Source organism: Eucyclogobius newberryi, unplaced genomic scaffold, assembly GCF_026437365.1.
Source record: "Eucyclogobius newberryi isolate DKJ021-1_F unplaced genomic scaffold, fEucNew1.0.hap1 SCAF_412, whole genome shotgun sequence".
Taxonomy (NCBI): domain Eukaryota; kingdom Metazoa; phylum Chordata; class Actinopteri; order Gobiiformes; family Gobiidae; genus Eucyclogobius; species Eucyclogobius newberryi.
Window position 1 is genome coordinate 11,656 of NW_027316071.1, and position 19,484 is coordinate 31,139.

Here is a 19,484-nt window from a genome sequence, read left to right on the forward strand (position 1 = left end):
TTGTTTACTTTGTCTCTGCGTCGCGTCCTTTGTTGTGTGTTTTTTTGTGTTCTGCGATACACGCGTACAAGTAGGCTTCAGTTCACGCTGTAAACTACTGCGACAGATAACAATACAAATATCTACGTTTGATAATTGCGCCGACTCGACTTCGATTCTATTGTGATGAAAATAGACTTCAAAAGAGCTTCTGAATCTCAATGGGACTTTCTAAACGCCGGGTTCTTTAAGTGTGGAACTATGGAACTATGTCAAAACACTCTAATAACGTTCTATCACAGACGCGCTATCGGTCGGCGAGTTTATTTAAGGAATGGAAAGTTAGTGAATCGTCTTTTCGCCGTTTTTAATATCCTCCGTCCTCGTTTGTAGTCCGCGTTTGCACGGTTTTATTCTCAGACACTTTCCCCCGCGTTCGTCCGCCGCCCTCTAATTTCCCCTTCGTTCGGTCGTGATTTATTCCTGCTCCGTCCATTAGCCTGTAATCCGGCGGCACATCTGGGGCCCCCCGAACTAACTACCGCTCAAGCGTTCAGCCCGGGGCCCTCTGCCGAGCGACGCATCTGGTTTAAAGCAAGAGCAAAACCACATTTTAGGGTAGAAAAAAAGTGCCGCCTTTTCCCTGCCGAGCGCCTTTGCTGTGGCCTGTCGATCCTCGCCGAGCGCCTTTGCTGTGGCCTGTCGATCCTCGCCGAGCGCCTTTGCTGTGGCCTGTCGATCCTCGCCGAGCGCCTTTGCTGTGGCCTGTCGATCCTCGCCGAGCGCCTTTGATGTGGCCTGTCGATCCTCGCCGAGCGCCTTTGCTGTGGCCTGTCGATCCTCGCCGAGCGCCTTTGATGTGGCCTGTCGATCCTCGCCGAGCGCCTTTGCTGTGGCCTGTCGATCCTCGCCGAGCGCCTTTGCTGTGGCCTGTCGATCCTCGCCGAGCGCCTTTGCTGTGGCCTGTCGATCCTCGCCGAGCGCCTTTGCTGTGGCCTGTCGATCCTCGCCGAGCGCCTTTGCTGTGGCCTGTCGATCCTCGCCGAGCGCCTTTGCTGTGGCCTGTCGATCCTCGCCGAGCGCCTTTGCTGTGGCCTGTCGATCCTCGCCGAGCGCCTTTGCTGTGGCCTGTCGATCCTCGCCGAGCGCCTTTGCTGTGGCCTGTCGATCCTCGCCGAGCGCCTTTGCTGTGGCCTGTCGATCCTCGCCGAGCGCCTTTGCTGTGGCCTGTCGATCCTCGCCGAGCGCCTTTGATGTGGCCTGTCGATCCTCGCCGAGCGCCTTTGCTGTGGCCTGTCGATCCTCGCCGAGCGCCTTTGCTGTGGCCTGTCGATCCTCGCCGAGCGCCTTTGATGTGGCCTGTCGATCCTCGCCGAGCGCCTTTGCTGTGGCCTGTCGATCCTCGCCGAGCGCCTTTGCTGTGGCCTGTCGATCCTCGCCGAGCGCCTTTGCTGTGGCCTGTCGATCCTCGCCGAGCGCCTTTGCTGTGGCCTGTCGATCCTCGCCGAGCGCCTTTGCTGTGGCCTGTCGATCCTCGCCGAGCGCCTTTGCTGTGGCCTGTCGATCCTCGCCGAGCGCCTTTGCTGTGGCCTGTCGATCCTCGCCGAGCGCCTTTGCTGTGGCCTGTCGATCCTCGCCGAGCGCCTTTGCTGTGGCCTGTCGATCCTCGCCGAGCGCCTTTGCTGTGGCCTGTCGATCCTCGCCGAGCGCCTTTGCTGTGGCCTGTCGATCCTCGCCGAGCGCCTTTGCTGTGGCCTGTCGATCCTCGCCGAGCGCCTTTGCTGTGGCCTGTCGATCCTCGCCGAGCGCCTTTGCTGTGGCCTGTCGATCCTCGCCGAGCGCCTTTGCTGTGGCCTGTCGATCCTCGCCGAGCGCCTTTGCTGTGGCCTGTCGATCCTCGCCGAGCGCCTTTGCTGTGGCCTGTCGATCCTCGCCGAGCGCCTTTGCTGTGGCCTGTCGATCCTCGCCGAGCGCCTTTGCTGTGGCCTGTCGATCCTCGCCGAGCGCCTTTGCTGTGGCCTGTCGATCCTCGCCGAGCGCCTTTGCTGTGGCCTGTCGATCCTCGCCGAGCGCCTTTGCTGTGGCCTGTCGATCCTCGCCGAGCGCCTTTGCTGTGGCCTGTCGATCCTCGCCGAGCGCCTTTGCTGTGGCCTGTCGATCCTCGCCGAGCGCCTTTGCTGTGGCCTGTCGATCCTCGCCGAGCGCCTTTGCTGTGGCCTGTCGATCCTCGCCGAGCGCCTTTGCTGTGGCCTGTCGATCCTCGCCGAGCGCCTTTGCTGTGGCCTGTCGATCCTCGCCGAGCGCCTTTGATGTGGCCTGTCGATCCTCGCCGAGCGCCTTTGCTGTGGCCTGTCGATCCTCGCCGAGCGCCTTTGCTGTGGCCTGTCGATCCTCGCCGAGCGCCTTTGCTGTGGCCTGTCGATCGCGGCGCACGGAGAGCGCTTCGTCTGAGCGGCTGCGGTGAACGCTGGCGTTTATCAGTTTGTTTAAAAGTGACTTAAAACCGGAGGATGTAAAAATAGAGGGTTAATATGAGAGAGGCGGGGCTTTTCTTCTTCTACTTCTCTATTTTCTTATTCTTTGGTGTTTTATAGTGGTTTGTATCAAGTGTTACATTACTGCCACTTTATTCTTTAGACTCTATTATATATACTTTATTATAGACTTTAAACTTTATTATAGACTTTAAACTTTATTATAGACTTTAAACTTTATTATAGACTTTAAACTTTATTATAGACTTTAGACTTTATTATATAGACTTTATTATAGACTTTAAACTTTATTATAGACTTTATTATATAGACTTTATTATAGACTTTAGACTTTATTATATAGACTTTATTATATAGACTTTATTATAGACTTTAGACTTTATTATATAGACTTTATTATATAGACTTTATTATAGACTTTAAACTTTATTATAGACTTTATTATATAGACTTTATTATAGACTTTAGACTTTATTATATAGACTTTATTATATAGACTTTATTATAGACTTTAGACTTTATTATATAGACTTTATTATATAGACTTTATTATAGACTTTAAACTTTATTATAGACTTTATTATATAGACTTTATTATAGACTTTAGACTTTATTATATAGACTTTATTATAGACTTTAGACTTTATTATATAGACTTTATTATAGACTTTAGACTTTATTATATAGACTTTATTGTAGACTTTAGACTTTATTATATAGACTTTATTATAGACTTTAGACTTTATTATATAGACTTTATTATAGACTTTAGACTTTATTATATAGACTTTATTATAGACTTTAGACTTTATTATATAGACTTTATTATAGACTTTAGACTTTATTATATAGACTTTATTCTTTAAACTTTATTCTTTAGACTATTCTTTAGACTTTATTCTTTAGACTATTCTTTAGACTTTATTCTTTAGACTTTATTCAGAATAAAGCTGTGTTTCGATTCAAATTTCAAGAATCGATTCGATTCTGATTTTTACGTTTCAAAATCGATTTTTTCCGATTTCTCAGATTCCATTCGATTCGCTCCGATTTCGATCTGATTTCCGATTCGATCAGATTTCGATTCGATCCGGGGGTTAAAGTTATTAAAAATGAAAAATGTATTTGAAGCGTTTCCTTCACTTCATGACTGTGTAGAGAAGCAACATATTAAAACTAGTATTATATCAATATTAAACAGCAAATCTTACAAGTATTGGTAGTTACTGATGGAAGACTGATGAAAAGGTTAAGGGTCAATCTACCTTCAAGAAAGATCATCCAGGACAATAAATGGAGGACATCATTGAGGTGACGACATCTGCAACAGTGGATTCTACTGGGACACGAACCAGTGCATTAATATTATGCTTGAAAATAATTAAGAATTCACCCAAAAGCGGTTGCTACCAAAAGCATTTTTATTGGTTTGGGAGTCGTTGGATCCATTCAGTGCGCGTGACCCTCGGCGTTTTTAAAGAAACAAACTGCACTTCTTTGTTCAGCCACAACTTGCGCAAACGTAACAGGAAGTACACACATTTTACTCGTCAAAACTGTGCCAAAATGTCAAATGTATACGACGTGAATAGTTTCCTTTCGCTTAAAGACGCGACAGAACTGCAGCGCTGTCACGAAACCGCTCGGTAGCGCGCGATATCGACACCGCGCCGCCGGATTTAGCGTCGTCGTCCGTTCAGAACACGCAATCGTCGCACGGAAACCTGGAACGTCTCGCTGTGAGGCAGGAGTTCCCGTCATCCTCAAACACACGACACCGGCGCCTGAATAATGCACCATTTAGTGACATTTGAAACTCTTGTGTGTGTGATTTGTGTTCCATGGACTTCCTGTTGGGCCTTTGAGTCCAGCTGGGTTTGTTTTGGTCCAGAGAGCCGAGACCTGGACCTGAACCGGTCTTTGGTCCAGAGAGCCGAGACCTGGACCTGAACCGGTCTTTGGTCCAGAGAGCCGAGACCTGGACCTGAACCGGTCTTTGGTCCAGAGAGCCGAGACCTGGACCTGAACCGGTCTTTGGTCCAGAGAGGAGAGACCCGGACCTGAACCGGTCTTTGGTCCAGAGAGGAGAGACCCGGACCTGAACCGGTCTTTGGTCCAGAGAGCGGAGACCTGGACCTGAAAGACCCGGACCTGAACCGGTCTTTGGTCCAGAGAGGAGGGACCCGGACCTGAACCGGTCTTTGGTCCAGAGAGGAGGGACCCGGACCTGAACCGGTCTTTGGTCCAGAGAGGAGGGACCTGGACCTGAACCGGTCTTTGGTCCAGAGAGCGGAGACCTGGACCTGAACCGGTCTTTGGTCCAGAGAGGAGGGACCTGGACCTGAACCGGTCTTTGGTCCAGAGAGCGGAGACCCGGACCTGAACCGGTCTTTGGTCCAGAGAGGAGGGACCTGGACCTGAACCGGTCTTTGGTCCAGAGAGCGGAGACCCGGACCTGAACCGGTCTTTGGTCCAGAGAGGAGGGACCTGGACCTGAACCGGTCTTTGGTCCAGAGAGGAGGGACCCGGACCTGAACCGGTCTTTGGTCCAGAGAGGAGAGACCCGGACCTGAACCGGTCTTTGGTCCAGAGAGCGGAGACCTGGACCTGAAAGACCCGGACCTGAACCGGTCTTTGGTCCAGAGAGGAGGGACCCGGACCTGAACCGGTCTTTGGTCCAGAGAGGAGGGACCTGGACCTGAACCGGTCTTTGGTCCAGAGAGCGGAGACCCGGACCTGAACCGGTCTTTGGTCCAGAGAGGAGGGACCTGGACCTGAACCGGTCTTTGGTCCAGAGAGGAGGGACCTGGACCTGAACCGGTCTTTGGTCCAGAGAGGAGGGACCCGGACCTGAACCGGTCTTTGGTCCAGAGAGGAGGGACCTGGACCTGAACCGGTCTTTGGTCCAGAGAGCGGAGACCTGGACCTGAACCGGTCTTTGGTCCAGAGAGGAGGGACCTGGACCTGAACCGGTCTTTGGTCCAGAGAGCGGAGACCTGGACCTGAACCGGTCTTTGGTCCAGAGAGGAGGGACCTGGACCTGAACCGGTCTTTGGTCCAGAGAGCGGAGACCCGGACCTGAACCGGTCTTTGGTCCAGAGAGGAGGGACCTGGACCTGAACCGGTCTTTGGTCCAGAGAGGAGGGACCCGGACCTGAACCGGTCTTTGGTCCAGAGAGGAGAGACCCGGACCTGAACCGGTCTTTGGTCCAGAGAGCGGAGACCTGGACCTGAAAGACCCGGACCTGAACCGGTCTTTGGTCCAGAGAGGAGGGACCCGGACCTGAACCGGTCTTTGGTCCAGAGAGGAGGGACCTGGACCTGAACCGGTCTTTGGTCCAGAGAGCGGAGACCCGGACCTGAACCGGTCTTTGGTCCAGAGAGGAGGGACCTGGACCTGAACCGGTCTTTGGTCCAGAGAGGAGGGACCTGGACCTGAACCGGTCTTTGGTCCAGAGAGGAGGGACCCGGACCTGAACCGGTCTTTGGTCCAGAGAGGAGGGACCTGGACCTGAACCGGTCTTTGGTCCAGAGAGCGGAGACCTGGACCTGAACTGGTCTTTGGTCCAGAGAGGAGGGACCTGGACCTGAACCGGTCTTTGGTCCAGAGAGCGGAGACCTGGACCTGAACCGGTCTTTGGTCCAGAGAGGAGGGACCTGGACCTGAACCGGTCTTTGGTCCAGAGAGCGGAGACCTGGACCTGAACCGGTCTTTGGTCCAGAGAGCGGAGACCCGGACCTGAACCGGTCTTTGGCCCGAGTCCCAAAATCAGACAATCAAAGACTCACACTGCGACCGCCCTTTGGAGCCGGGGTCTGTTTCTGTTTCCTCTTGGGCCTTTTAAAAACACAAATACACCTTTTTTTTAGCTTTGGCGTTTCGTGTTTTAGAATGTGAAAGGATATACCGTATTTTCCGGACTACAAGTGGCACCGGAGTATAAGTCGCACCAGCCAAAAAATGCATAATAGAGAAGAAAAAAACATAAGTCGCACTGGAGTATAAGTATATAAGTATAAATAGAAGTACAAGTCGCACCCCGGCCAAAACTATGAAAAAAGGTGCTACTTATAGTCCGGAAAATATGATATATCAATCCTCACCGCACCACCTCGTGACATCATCGAGTGGACCAACTCTAAACATCGTTACAGGGGAGATGACATTATAAACGCACAACGCGGACTATCAAATATAAAGGTTCCAAACAGAAGCGTGATTGAAGAGTTTGAATCTTAAAACATGTCAGAAAATGGTGATTAGACATTAGATACTCGTTTGATTAAGTAGTAATTAGAGATCGACCAATGTGTGTATGTTTTTAAAAAATCCCCAAAACTCTTCTTTTCAAAGACAATAAGTTATATATGTTTTTGGTTAAATAAAAAGACAAAATGAATGTTGTTGGAGTAATGTTTGTTGTTGTTGTAGAGCAGGGCTGGGCAAACTACGGCCCGCGGGCTGGATCCGGCCCGCAGGGCCTTTCAATCCGGCCCGCCAAGCTTGTCCAAGTAATATTTTTAAAAAAAAAGCAATAATATTTTTTTTTGCCCTCATCTGTCTGCACGTGTATCCTTAATACATATGACGTGAAATCAATTAAACAATAGATTCAATAGCCTATATTTGACAGAAAAGTTATATTTTATTTGATATTTAATTTTTGGTATTTATTTTTTTCACACCAATGATGCCGGCCCTCCGCTACTTGCCTGGATTCAAATATGGCCCTCGGAGGAAAATAATTGCCCACCCCTGTTGTAGAGTAAAGGAGTTACTTTAGATGTTGAGGGCAAAAAACGGTTATCTACAACATGATTTAATGGTAAAAACTAACAGATATATACAGTATTTACCGTAAAAAATGCATAATGGAGAAGAAAAAAACATATAAATTGCACTGGAGTATGAAATGCGGTTGCAAGGGTGAAAATAACAAATAATATCATATATAAGTCACTCTGGAATATAAGTATATAAGTATAAATATAAATATAAGTCGCACCTATGAACCAAAACTATGAAAAAAGGTGCGACTTATAGTCCAAAAAATACGGTATTTGTGAAAGTTCCAGAAGCAAGATTACTGGGCATTTCAGTTCAATCTTTGCTTCAAAGAAAACAAAATCATGTTTCTTCTTGTTTGTGTCGTGTTTTGTCACTTTATCGTTCAGACACTGCTGGGTACTATCGTGACCTCTGATTGTAACTATCGTGACCTCCGATTGTAACTATCGCGACAATGGTGACCTCCGATTGTAACTATCGTGACTATCGTGACCTCCGATTGTAACTATCGTGACTATCGCGACCTCCGATTGCAACTATCGCGACCTCCGATTGCAACTATCGCGACCTCCGATTGCAACTATCGTGACCTCAGATTGTAACTATCGCGACCTCAGATTGTAACTATCGTGACTATCGTGACCTCGGATTGTAACTATCGTGACTATCGTGACCTCAGATTGCAACTATCGTGACTATTGTGACCTCTGATTGCAACTATCGTGACTATCGTGACCTCTGATTGTAACTATCGTGACCTGATTGTAACTATCGTGACCTCTATCGTGACCTCTGGTTGTAACTATCGTGACCTCTATCGTGACCTCTGGTTGTAACTATCGTCACCTCTATCGTGACCTCTGATTGGAACTATCGTGACCTCTGATTGTAACTATCGTGACCTCTATCGTGACCTCAGATTGTAACTATCGTGACTATCGTGACCTCGGATTGTAACTATCGTGACTATCGTGACCTCAGATTGTAACTATCGTGACTATTGTGACCTCTGATTGCAACTATCGTGACTATCGTGACCTCTGATTGTAACTATCGTGACCTGATTGTAACTATCGTGACCTCTATCGTGACCTCTGGTTGTAACTATCGTGACCTCTATCGTGACCTCTGGTTGTAACTATCGTCACCTCTATCGTGACCTCTGATTGGAACTATCGTGACCTCTGATTGTAACTATCGTGACCTCTATCGTGACCTCTGATTGTAACTATCGTGACCTCTGATTGTAACTATCGTGACCTCTATCGTGACCTCTGATTGTAACTATCGTGACCTCTGATTGTAACTATCGTGACCTCTATCGTGACCTCTGATTGGAATTATCGTGACCTCTGATCGTAACTCGTTTGACATTTGACTCTAATCTCCTCTTTCTCGCTTCAGGTTTTCAAAAGCACAAACTCTCTGGACCACGTAAGCTCTTCAGCGTCCCGTCGAAATGCTCAGAAGAACCGCCCCGCGCCAGGACCCCACCCGCCGAACCCCGGTCACCCCTGCGGTCCGGACGCCGTGAACCCCCGAGGTCACGTGACCCTCGGGCCCTTGTCATGTGGCTTCATCGCGGTGGGATCAACAGCCAAACGACATGGACCGCAACAAACGCAACTCCATCGCCGCCTTCCCCACGCGCCCGGAGGCGGACGACGGGCAGGCACTCGCCGGTTGGGCCCCGGGGAACTTGAGCGCGGCGCCACAGGTCCGTTACGGGTGCCGGGCGCGGGTATCGGGTATCGGGGCGTTGTGTCGTGGCGTCGATCTAGTTTTGGGATATTGTTTCATCGTGGTTCAGGGCGTTTGATGTCCTCTCCCACTTCTCCCGACCGTCGATAGAATACGTGGGAAAAGGGCAAGTTAATCGTTTAATTTGAATTGAAGTGACGTGACGCACTCGTTGCTGCTGCCATCTTGTGGACGAAAGCTGCATGCTCACTGTGGGCTGTGCCAAGGAAAAGTCTCAAAACAAAGGATTCTTTCTCTTCTGTCACGCCCCCAAAGATCCCGTTTGTCCAGAAAAGTGTGACTGTGGTCAGGAGGGACCGTCACTCCAGACTGAGGCGGAGCTGTTTGTTTCAGGTCGTTCGCAACTAATGCTAGTGGCCATGCTAATAAACGTTATCTTACACGTAGTTTTATTGAGTGTCATTTCCAACAATCCGGGTGTTATAGTTTAGGATCAGACACAAAGTCCGTGCTCTTGAAAGCTTTGAGGGCGTGTCCGGGGGAGAGGGCGTGTCTGGTGCAGAGGGCGTGTCCGGTGCAGAGGGCGTGTCCGGTGCAGAGGGCGTGTCCGGTGCAGAGGGCGTGTCCGGTGCAGAGGGCGTGTCCGGTGCAGTTGGAGCGCGCTGGCGACTCTGGACGTGGCGAGGAACTGACGCTAGCGTGATGTGGTTGCAGGCGGGGCGGGTGTGGCCGTCCTCGTACAGAGCCCTTATCAGCGCCTTCTCGTGCCTCACCCGACTCGACGACTTCAGCTCCGAGTGGATCGGCTCCGGCTTCTTCTCCGACGTTTACAAGGTACGCCGTCTCCTTCATCTCCCGTTTTGTGCCGCCGTAAAGCGCTAACGATCATCGGTTAGCGAGCAAAAAACGTCCGCGGAACCAGAGGAAACTGTCAGTAGTTTGCTCGAGATGTTCCGCAGTATGGCATTAGACGTTTATGCAATTACAGTTGTTTTAAATGCAGGAAGTACCTTTTTAAAAACATGCATTCCTACTGTGAGCTCCCTCGCCTCTCCACAGAGCTGACTACCGTATTTTTTGGACTATAAGTGGCACCGGAGTATAAGTGGCACCGGAGTATAAGTGGCACCGGAGTATAAGTGGCACCGGAGTATAAGTGGCACCGGAGTATAAGTGGCACCGGAGTATAAGTGGCACCGGAGTATAAGTGGCACCGGAGTATAAGTGGCACCGGAGTATAAGTGGCACCGGAGTATAAGTGGCACCGGAGTATAAGTGGCACCGGAGTATAAGTGGCACCGGCCAAAAAATAGAAAAGAAATAAAACATATATAAGTCGCACTGGAGTATAAAATGCGGTTGCAAGTGTGAAAATAACAAATAATATCACATATAAGTCTCTCCGTATAAGTATAAATATATAAGTATAAATATAAGTATAAGTCGCATCTCGGCCAAAACTATGAAAAAAGGTGCAACTTATAGTCCGGAAAATACGGTAGTAGCTTGGCTTGGTGGCGTGAGCTGCTTGTCTTTATGCAGTTGTGTATGTTTAATGCTATATTAGGGAACATTAGAGGCAAAACAGTAACGCACATAGTAGTCAAACAGTTATTTCTACTGTACATTCAGATTAAATAAAGATTCTAGTTAGAGATTATTTACAAATAAACTTTAGTTAAATAGTTTATTCTCTCTTTGACATTTTGCTTCATTGATGCCGCTGCGTTTGTTCAAAAACGTCTTTTGTCTTGTGTTTTTAAGTCATCCAAGTAACGATGAACGATTGTTGAAATGATCGAGTCGCTGTTATTTTGATGACTTGTCGGTCGTCCTGCAGGCGGTCGGGGGAACTGCAGCAGCAAAGCAGATTTTAAATGTGACAACAATCTATCCTCTGTTTACAGTCAAGTTCTTTTATTTCTCGGACGACTCGACTCGTTCGACCTTTATCCGTAAATGACCCTGAGGACGTTTATTTACTTGGAACGAGTGGCTTTGTTTTGTAAATTGAATCGAGACGTTACTTTGACCTTTTAACTCTTTCTCTGCCAGAAACGCATATTCAACCATCGCAGGGACTGACAAAGACGTTCAATAAGGTGATTTTCCGTATTTTCCGGAGTATAAGTTGCTACAGCCAAAAAATGCATAATAGAGAAGAAAAAAACATATATAAGTCGCATTTGGGGGGAAATGTATTTGATAAAATTCAAGACCAAGAACAGACATTTCATAAATGCAGTTTAAAATAATAACAGATGAGAGAACATGGTGAATAGGTGTACGTATGCTAACGCTAACACCTTCAGCTACATGACGTATGCTAACGCTAACACCTTCAGCTACATGACGTATGCTAACGCTAACACCTTCAGCTACATGAGGCACAGACAGAACTGTGGTAAGTGTCTGGTATGTTAACGTAACATATGAACAGTTATTCAGATAACTATAGCATAAAGAACATGCTAACAAGTTTACCAAAGCATCAGTTTTACCCCAAATCACTAAATCCATTGAATTCTTCTTCCTCTGTGTCACTTCTAAACAACTCCACAAACTCCAGAGGAAGAGGAAGTGCAGATTCTTCTTCTGCGTCGCTTAGAGCCTAGAGCGCCCTCTTGCGGTGTGAAAATAACAAACAAAATGATATAATAATGTGTTAATAATATCACATATAAGTCGCTCTGGAGTATAGGTCGCACCCCGGCCAAAACTATGAAAAAAGGTGCGAATTATAGTCTGAAAAATACAGTAATTCTGCTTTAAAACAACAACAATGCACCTCAAATATCCTGGGCCACAACAGTTTGACTCTACAATGTTAGTTTAGCGCCACAAACTCCCATAGAATCATGAGTCAACTTTAGAAAGCGGATCTGAAAGTTTGATATTGATTGTTATTTCATATTATTTGACAAACGTAACGAGTGACACGTCCCTGCTTTATCGTTTCCATTCCGTCTCCATCCTCAGCGATCCGTTTTCATTCGCACGAGCTCGTCAAATTGCCGTTGCCGGAATACGTCTGTGTGTCTACGTGACAGAAAACATGACGACAAACTTTCTGACTGAAAATAAAGAGGAAGTTCTCGTGCTGAAGTTCCTCTTTTCAGGAAGTAACGGCGGTATTATTTCCCATGGCGACAGTGTTGTGTGTGTGAGTGAGATGGAGGTCAAAGAGCGCCCCCTTCTGAGCGTCTGTGGCAGTTTGGGGTCAAGTGCTTTTCAAAGGGGTTTATTAATCCCGCCCTCCACGGACAGGGATCGCTTTGTCCAATCTCTGATCTGTCCGACGTTAAAGACACTTCCAGGAATTTATGCATAATTTACACAAAGAAACAACTTTTTTGACGCTCTAAACATTAATTTAACAAAAGAAAGTCGCTCTAATTATTTTTATTTGTCAAAAATAAAAATAAAAGTGACATTAGATGAGTTTTGGCCCAGTGTTTGCTGGTCATTTCCCAGTGTGATCATCAATTACAAACAGGAAGTTTTTTTTTAATTCAAAATATATTTATCTTTACTGCATTTTGGTATAACGAGTCATCCGAGAGGCACTTTAAAGGAACTGATTTAAATACAAACAAAAATATCATGTCATTTGTTCCATTTAAGTTTCGGTTAGCATTAGCTTCGAGACACTTCACACCTACTTTTACGTACACAGACTTATCCTCTGAAGTATTTACATTGTACGTGAACCTTTTTGATATGTCGTCTGTGATTATCCACCTGTGACTGTTCACTATGTCATCATGAACTATTGATTACTTTATTAAAACCCCGTACTTATAATTAGCAGACGTTTGAGTGGAGCTAGCGGCGCGGTGTTGTGCAAAGAGACCATTGAAACAAACCAAGTGCTATTCTCCTTCAGGACTTGTTTCAGGACTTGTTGTGAGCTCTTTAAACGTGTGTGGGGGTTGTGTGTGTGTGTGTGTGTGTGTATGGGGGTTGTGTGTGTGTGTGGAGTTGGGGGGGTTGACGCTTGATTCGGGGTGTTGTGGGGGAGGAGAGTCCATCTGTTATTACTGCCCCCCTCGTCCCGCCTCATCAGAGGAGACGGACGAGACCCTCTGAAGCTTTGAACTTGAACCGAGCCATTATCTGCACCAAAGAGGAAGAGAGAAGAGAGGAAGTATTGTGTCAAACGTGATCCGAACCAGGGCAGTGTATAACGCGCCTCATTGTAGCAGCAAAAAGGAGGAAAATGTGTTTTTGATTTGAAGGAAAACAATATAAAGGACAAATATTATGCATTATTTGTGTTTCCAGCCTTTAAACGTGCTCTCGGTGCTTTTACTTTGGCATCTCACGTTTATATAACTAAAATAAAGTTCTTTATAAACAAAACAAAATTAACATCTGTATTTCTGCTGTTTCCCACGGCACTAACTGAATTTCTGCGTCATCTACTTTCTGCAGAGTGAATTACACAGTTTGATAATGAACAGCTGGAAGATTTTGTTGGAGAGAGAAATGCACAGAATGAGTCTGGAGATGATTTATGGACTTAAAAACAGTGTTTAGGGGTTTCTGCTACTCCAGGTATGTAGAAAAAGATTCAGTTGTAGTCGTCTGGACACGGTTTTTAGAAAAGCAAAACGGTTCTAAAAACGGTGTCCAGATGAATACAACTGAATCTTTATCTACTTTGGAACACTCCTGGATAAAGTAGGGAACACACTGTTAGAACAGGGTTAAAAAAAATCCATTTAGCCTAATATGTGTCCTTTTAAAGGTCTTATATTTGATGCTAAATTGTTGGAATGTTTAGTACCGTATTATCAAGACTAAGTCGCACTGAAGTATAAGTCGCACCAGCCAAAAAATGCATAATAGAGAAGAAAAAAACATATATAAGTCGCACTGGAGTATGAAATGCTGTTGCAAGTGTGAAAATAACAAATAATATCACATAAGTCGCTCCGGAGTATAAGTATAAGTATTATATAAGTATAAATATAAGTGTAAGTCACAACCCGGCCAAAACTATGAAAAAAAGTGTGACGTAATACGGTAACGTAATGTCGTTTCAAGTGTACATGGAGTCGTTTTCTTTCCTTCACACATGTTCTAGTTGTCCTCCACATTTAGTCTGCTCTTGGACACACCTTTTATTACGGTCATATTTTCAGCCATGTTAGTTCATAAATGTCTCGTCGTGATCTCATCCCCGTGACCATCGGCTTTTTCGTGACGTTGTCTGATTGTGATTCTGTGCTGTTCTTAAACTCGAGTGATAAGATTTAACTCTCACAAGAACCAAATTATGTGTTCACCTCTTCAAAAGCACCATCAAGTTTCAGGAAATGTGATAAAAACTTTTATTTTTATCTGAATCTCAGACAATCCTGATACAAAAAAACGATCAAACCAACTTTAATACCAATAAGTATAGGTTTTTGTGTTCATTTTAACATCTCAGAAACTGGTAAAGGAGTCATAATTAAAGGTGTAACTTTTCTTGCGCTAAAATGCCTCAAAAACCGTGCATTCTTACTGTGAGCGGTGTCGCCTCTCCACAGATCTGACCCATAACTCGCCGCCTGCTCGCCTCCCTGTAGATGGATGTGTTTAATGCCAAACTGTGGACCATTCCAGGCCGGGCCGACTGTAAACAGACTCTAAAACGCTTGCGAAAAGGCGTTTTTATCACAAAAACGACAACATTATCAAATCAAAACGTCAAAAAAGGATAAACTATTTAATATTTCCATCAATAATGCACTTTATCTGTAAATATTTTTTATCTTGAAGCCTTCAGTCGCCATATTTCCACCTTTAGTTGGTAAAGCTGTACAATAGAAATAACTGTGGGACTAGAATAATCGATAGCTCCGTCAGATTGTCGTGGTCATTATTACACATTCTTAAGATTCTTCCGGCGTTAATGAGTCGTTGTGTCTCCTTCCTGTTTTAAATCAATGCCGCACGCTCGCTCCCCGTCTTTTGTATAACGATTACAAACGCTGGAAGTCGATCAGACGTGTCGAGATCCCGAGACAGTATCCGATGGATGAATGAGCCTTTGTCTGAAGCCGCCGCTGAAACCAAGTATGAAATTCCTTTTGTGCCGAGTTCAAGCTCGTCCGCCGCCGTCTCGGGATCCCGACGCGTCCGATCGACTTTCAGCGTTTGTTATGGTTACGGGAAAAGCGCCGCGGGGGGAAAAGAAACACTCGTAGAAGTCGTGCGGTTGGCGAACGTCCACGGCAAACGGCAAAATGTCTGGTCGTGTTCTGCATGAAACTAAGACGTTTTCTGAAAGGTTCGAGTCGCATTAGAGACGATCGCTCGTTATTCCGAAAGTTGATGAAGGTTTGATCCTCACTTCTGTTGCTTGACACTGCTGCCGTGCTCATGGGCAAGACACTACACCGAGAACTTCACCTTAAAACGTTTGAATGATGCCATTTCCAAGCTTCTATAGTCCGTTGTAAGCATTGGACGTTATATTAATTGATTTTATTTGTGCTGTGTTTTAGTAAAAGTGCAAGAAACTACTCGAGTGAGAGTACAAAGTATTTAGGGAAGATAATAACTGTCTGAACGAAAGAGTTGGTTGTTTATTTGAAGCTGATTTACTGTAATGCAAAGGACAAAACCTCAGTTAAAGGATGCACAAAATCACGTAATTGAGAAAAACCGAGATCGTGTCACAACAAACCTTTTCTTTAGTAATAGACCGTCACTTCAAACGACTAAACACGACTCGAGGAGGAGTAAAAGTATTGCGTTTGAAAACTACTCCAAGAACGAGTACAATTTCCTCTTCGGACAGTTGCATCTTGCACTTGACGTGATGTTTCCAGGAAGCGGCTGCAGGTTCATAAATGAGTCATCAGTGAGTTTTTGTCTCCGTGGTTTTCACACGTTTACAATTCAAGCCCAGCCACAAAACTACTTCTAATTCTGTGTCACTGATTTAGAGTTTAGAGCGAGCTTTGCACCACTAACTCGACTGCACAGAGAGGGAGAGCTCCATGTTCTGGGGTTGTAAAGTGCTGTTCCTCTCACTGCTGTTGTACATGTACAGGGCTAACTGTCAGTCAAAGATGAAGATCGCCTGAACAGTGTTGTAAAGATTGTAGGTGTGCAGATGCTCCAGGAGGCCACATGTATCGTTGGTCTATGGTGTAAACCTTTTGTCAACACTGTGGGGAAACTGCTCACAGAGAAAAGCTTGTACTAGAACCTTCCGTGTCTAAACGTCCACATGCAGCTGTGCACGGGTCATAATCCTGTAATGAACACTTTACAATTTAATCAAATCTATTGGTTTCACATTTTATTCTTGTGATGAGGGAAGTGGCCGTTGTCTGTTTCAGGCTCTGTGAAGCCATGAGGTGGAAAATGTGACGTGCAATAACAAGGAATCGATTGTTTTCTGTGCACTCTGACCCCATTTTACCTCTGTGTCTGTTTCTCTTTCACAGTGTTTTAGTTCCTATTGTTATTATCATTTTATTTTATTTATCAATAATAATAATAAATATAGCCGCAAGCGGCAATGATCGGCCCTCGCCACGCTGCCGCCACGCCGCAAGAGGAGGGGGCGCTAACGCGCCCCAATGGTCCTTTTATTACGCCTACTGCTGAATCTGTGACGCTGTCACATCTTCTCCCCTTTGTTTTACCATCAAAAAGCAATTTTATTTTGAATTCTTGGCAAAATGTGCGGCTTTGCCTCACAAACACTGTGACTTTTTGAATAAAAATGTGGATAACTTTTGATGGTCCACCCCTGAAGATGAGTCTCACCAAATTTCAGGTTAATTGGGCTGACGCCCTGAGGGGGAGGAGTTTGTGAAAGTCTAAAGTGTAAACATGTTCTGGCGATTTCCCCATTGGAATAACGTGGGAGGTTTTGGTCATCGCTATGGCAACGCCATAACAATTATGACATGGGTCTCATTGACTTTTTTGATGGGGGTTCTAAAATTGAGTTGTGTGTCAAATTTCATATAATTTCGCAAAACTAAACATTTAACCTCCATATAAAATCTGTAGGGGGCGCTGTGGCGCCAAATGGATTTATTTCACTTCAAGCAGGTTTAGGGCAAAGAGTTTAACAACTGTTTCTAATTTGACGCAATTCGGACTTTATCTGCGCAAACGGCAGAAATGTTAAATTTGGGAGATTTCTGAAATTCTAGCTAAATTCTAGACCGTGACAGGTATCAATGTAATTTGAATAACTTTTGATGTCCCACTTCTCAGTAGCATTTTCACCAAATTTCAGCTTTTTAGAGCCAACGCCCTGGGAGGAGTTCGTAAAAGTACGACGTTTGGAAAAACTCCAGAGTCATGCTTAGCCATTTTTGAACCAATATGGCCGACATTTGTTTGGGCGGACGGCGTTGTCGTAGTAATATTTTTTACTTCTCTTGTCACCATCTACCTCTGCGCCAAATTTCATGATTCTACGGTCAGATTTTTTTGGGGTCATTTCCCATCTCTCAATGCATTTTTGGTACATTTGGGGGCGCTGACGCGCCAATTTTTTTAATTTATTTTTTTGTGACTTTTCGTCAATGTTCACTTTCCCAATGTAAAGTGCTCGTTTAGTGCGCACTTTTGCACGGGCTTCGCCCGTTTACAACGGTAATGTTCCATTTTCCTACTACTAATTAGTATGCACGGGGCGTGCATGAGTGAACAAGTGCGTTAGTGAGTGTTTGGAAGTGGGCGAGCGCTTCGCGCTCGATTTCGTGCGCACTATGTGCGCACTTTCGCAGCCGTGCTTCGCACGGCCTTACGGGACTAATAGGCCTCTCGCCAGCTTGTGGCGCTCGGGCCTGATAGTGATAGTGATAGTGAAAGTGATAGTAATAGTAGTAATAATAAATAATAAATAATAAATAATAAATAATAAATAATAAATAATAATAATAGTAATAGTAATAATAATAATAGTAGTAATAATAATAATAATGCATTTGGGTGTTTCTTTTGACTCTCAAAGACACTGAACATTGCAGTATGTATTTGCTTCACAGCTGCTCTTAGTGTGGACTGACAGGAATGAAAGAAGTTAATTTGGGAAAAATAAAGTGTTTTTAAGTAATGGGGTTTTACTAATCATAAATCTATACTTTTTGTCAGCATTTTTAAAAGTTGTACATTTAGTAGATTGAAATGTTGTGTGTTTCAGGTGCGTCATCGAGCCTCAGATAAAGTCATGGCTCTGAAGATGAACAAACTGAGCAGTAACAGAGCCAACATGCTGCGGGAGGTGCAGCTCATGAACCGCCTGTCCCACCCCTGCATCCTCAGGTCAGTTTACCCCTGCATCCTCAGGTCAGTTTACCCCTGCATCCTCAGGTCAGTTTACCCCTGCATCCTCTGGTCAGTTTGCATCCTCAGGTCAGTTTACCCCTGCATCCTCAGGTCAGTTTACCCCTGCATCCTCAGGTCAGTTTACCCCTGCATCCTCTGGTCAGTTTGCATCCTCAGGTCAGTTTACCCCTGCATCCTCTGGTCAGTTTACCCCTGCATCCTCTGGTCAGTTTACCCCTGCATCCTCAGGTCAGTTTGCCCCTGCATCCTCAGGTCAGTTTGCCCCTGCATCCTCAGGTCAGTTTACCCCTGCATCCTCAGGTCAGTTTGCATCCTCAGGTCAGTTTACCCCTGCATCCTCTGGTCAGTTTGCCCCTGCATCCTCTGGTCAGTTTACCCCTGCATCCTCAGGTCAGTTTGCCCCTGCATCCTCAGGTCAGTTTACCCCTGCATCCTCAGGTCAGTTTGCCCCTGCATCCTCTGGTCAGTTTACCCCTGCATCCTCAGGTCAGTTTGCCCCTGCATCCTCAGGTCAGTTTACCCCTGCATCCTCAGGTCAGTTTGCATCCTCAGGTCAGTTTACCCCTGCATCCTCTGGTCAGTTTACCCCTGCATCCTCAGGTCAGTTTGCATCCTCTGGTCAGTTTACCCCTGCATCCTCTGGTCAGTTTGCCCCTGCATCCTCTGGTCAGTTTACCCCTGCATCCTCAGGTCAGTTTGCCCCTGCATCCTCAGGTCAGTTTACCCCTGCATCCTCAGGTCAGTTTACCCCTGCATCCTCAGGTCAGTTTGCCCCTGCATCCTCAGGTCAGTTTACCCCTGCATCCTCAGGTCAGTTTACCCCTGCATCCTCAGGTCAGTTTACCCCTGCATCCTCAGGTCAGAGCATTTACCCCCGTATCCTGCAGTAAAAGTAAAAGAATGTGGGATTACAGACGTCCAGCGATCACTAAAGTACAACAAAACGTAAAACCTTCAAAGTGCAGTTTTAATCCTCATTATTTACGCTCGTTATGTGTCTGTTCATAATCGGGGGCTTTCTGAAGGTGGCAGTAATGACTTGGCGACGCTTTGTTTCCATAAAACGACAATCGGATTAACACCAGAGCTTTAGATCTCGATGTAGGTTACTTGTGTAGCGCTAAAGTAGGCGAGTATCTGTTTGAAGATTGTTTCAGTAAACGAGGAAAACTCTTACAGTAAAACGGAACATGAAACACTTTTTTTTT

The 19,484-nt window shown here is 45.9% G+C and overlaps 1 protein-coding gene across 1 annotated transcript in view; it reads left to right on the forward strand.

Moving 5' to 3' along the window:
• Positions 1 to 8,688: 8,688 nt before the first annotated feature.
• The window catches only part of LOC140379542 (dual specificity testis-specific protein kinase 2-like), a gene marked incomplete at its 3' end in the record, with an annotated part of 37,871 nt that continues 27,075 nt past the window's right edge, over positions 8,689 to 19,484 (forward strand). Inside the window, exons 1-3 of the mRNA XM_072464215.1 lie at positions 8,689 to 8,980; positions 9,679 to 9,798; positions 18,131 to 18,252. Of these exons, the coding sequence (XP_072320316.1) occupies positions 8,870 to 8,980; positions 9,679 to 9,798; positions 18,131 to 18,252 (353 nt within the window). The remainder of the gene's footprint in view (positions 8,981 to 9,678; positions 9,799 to 18,130; positions 18,253 to 19,484) is intronic.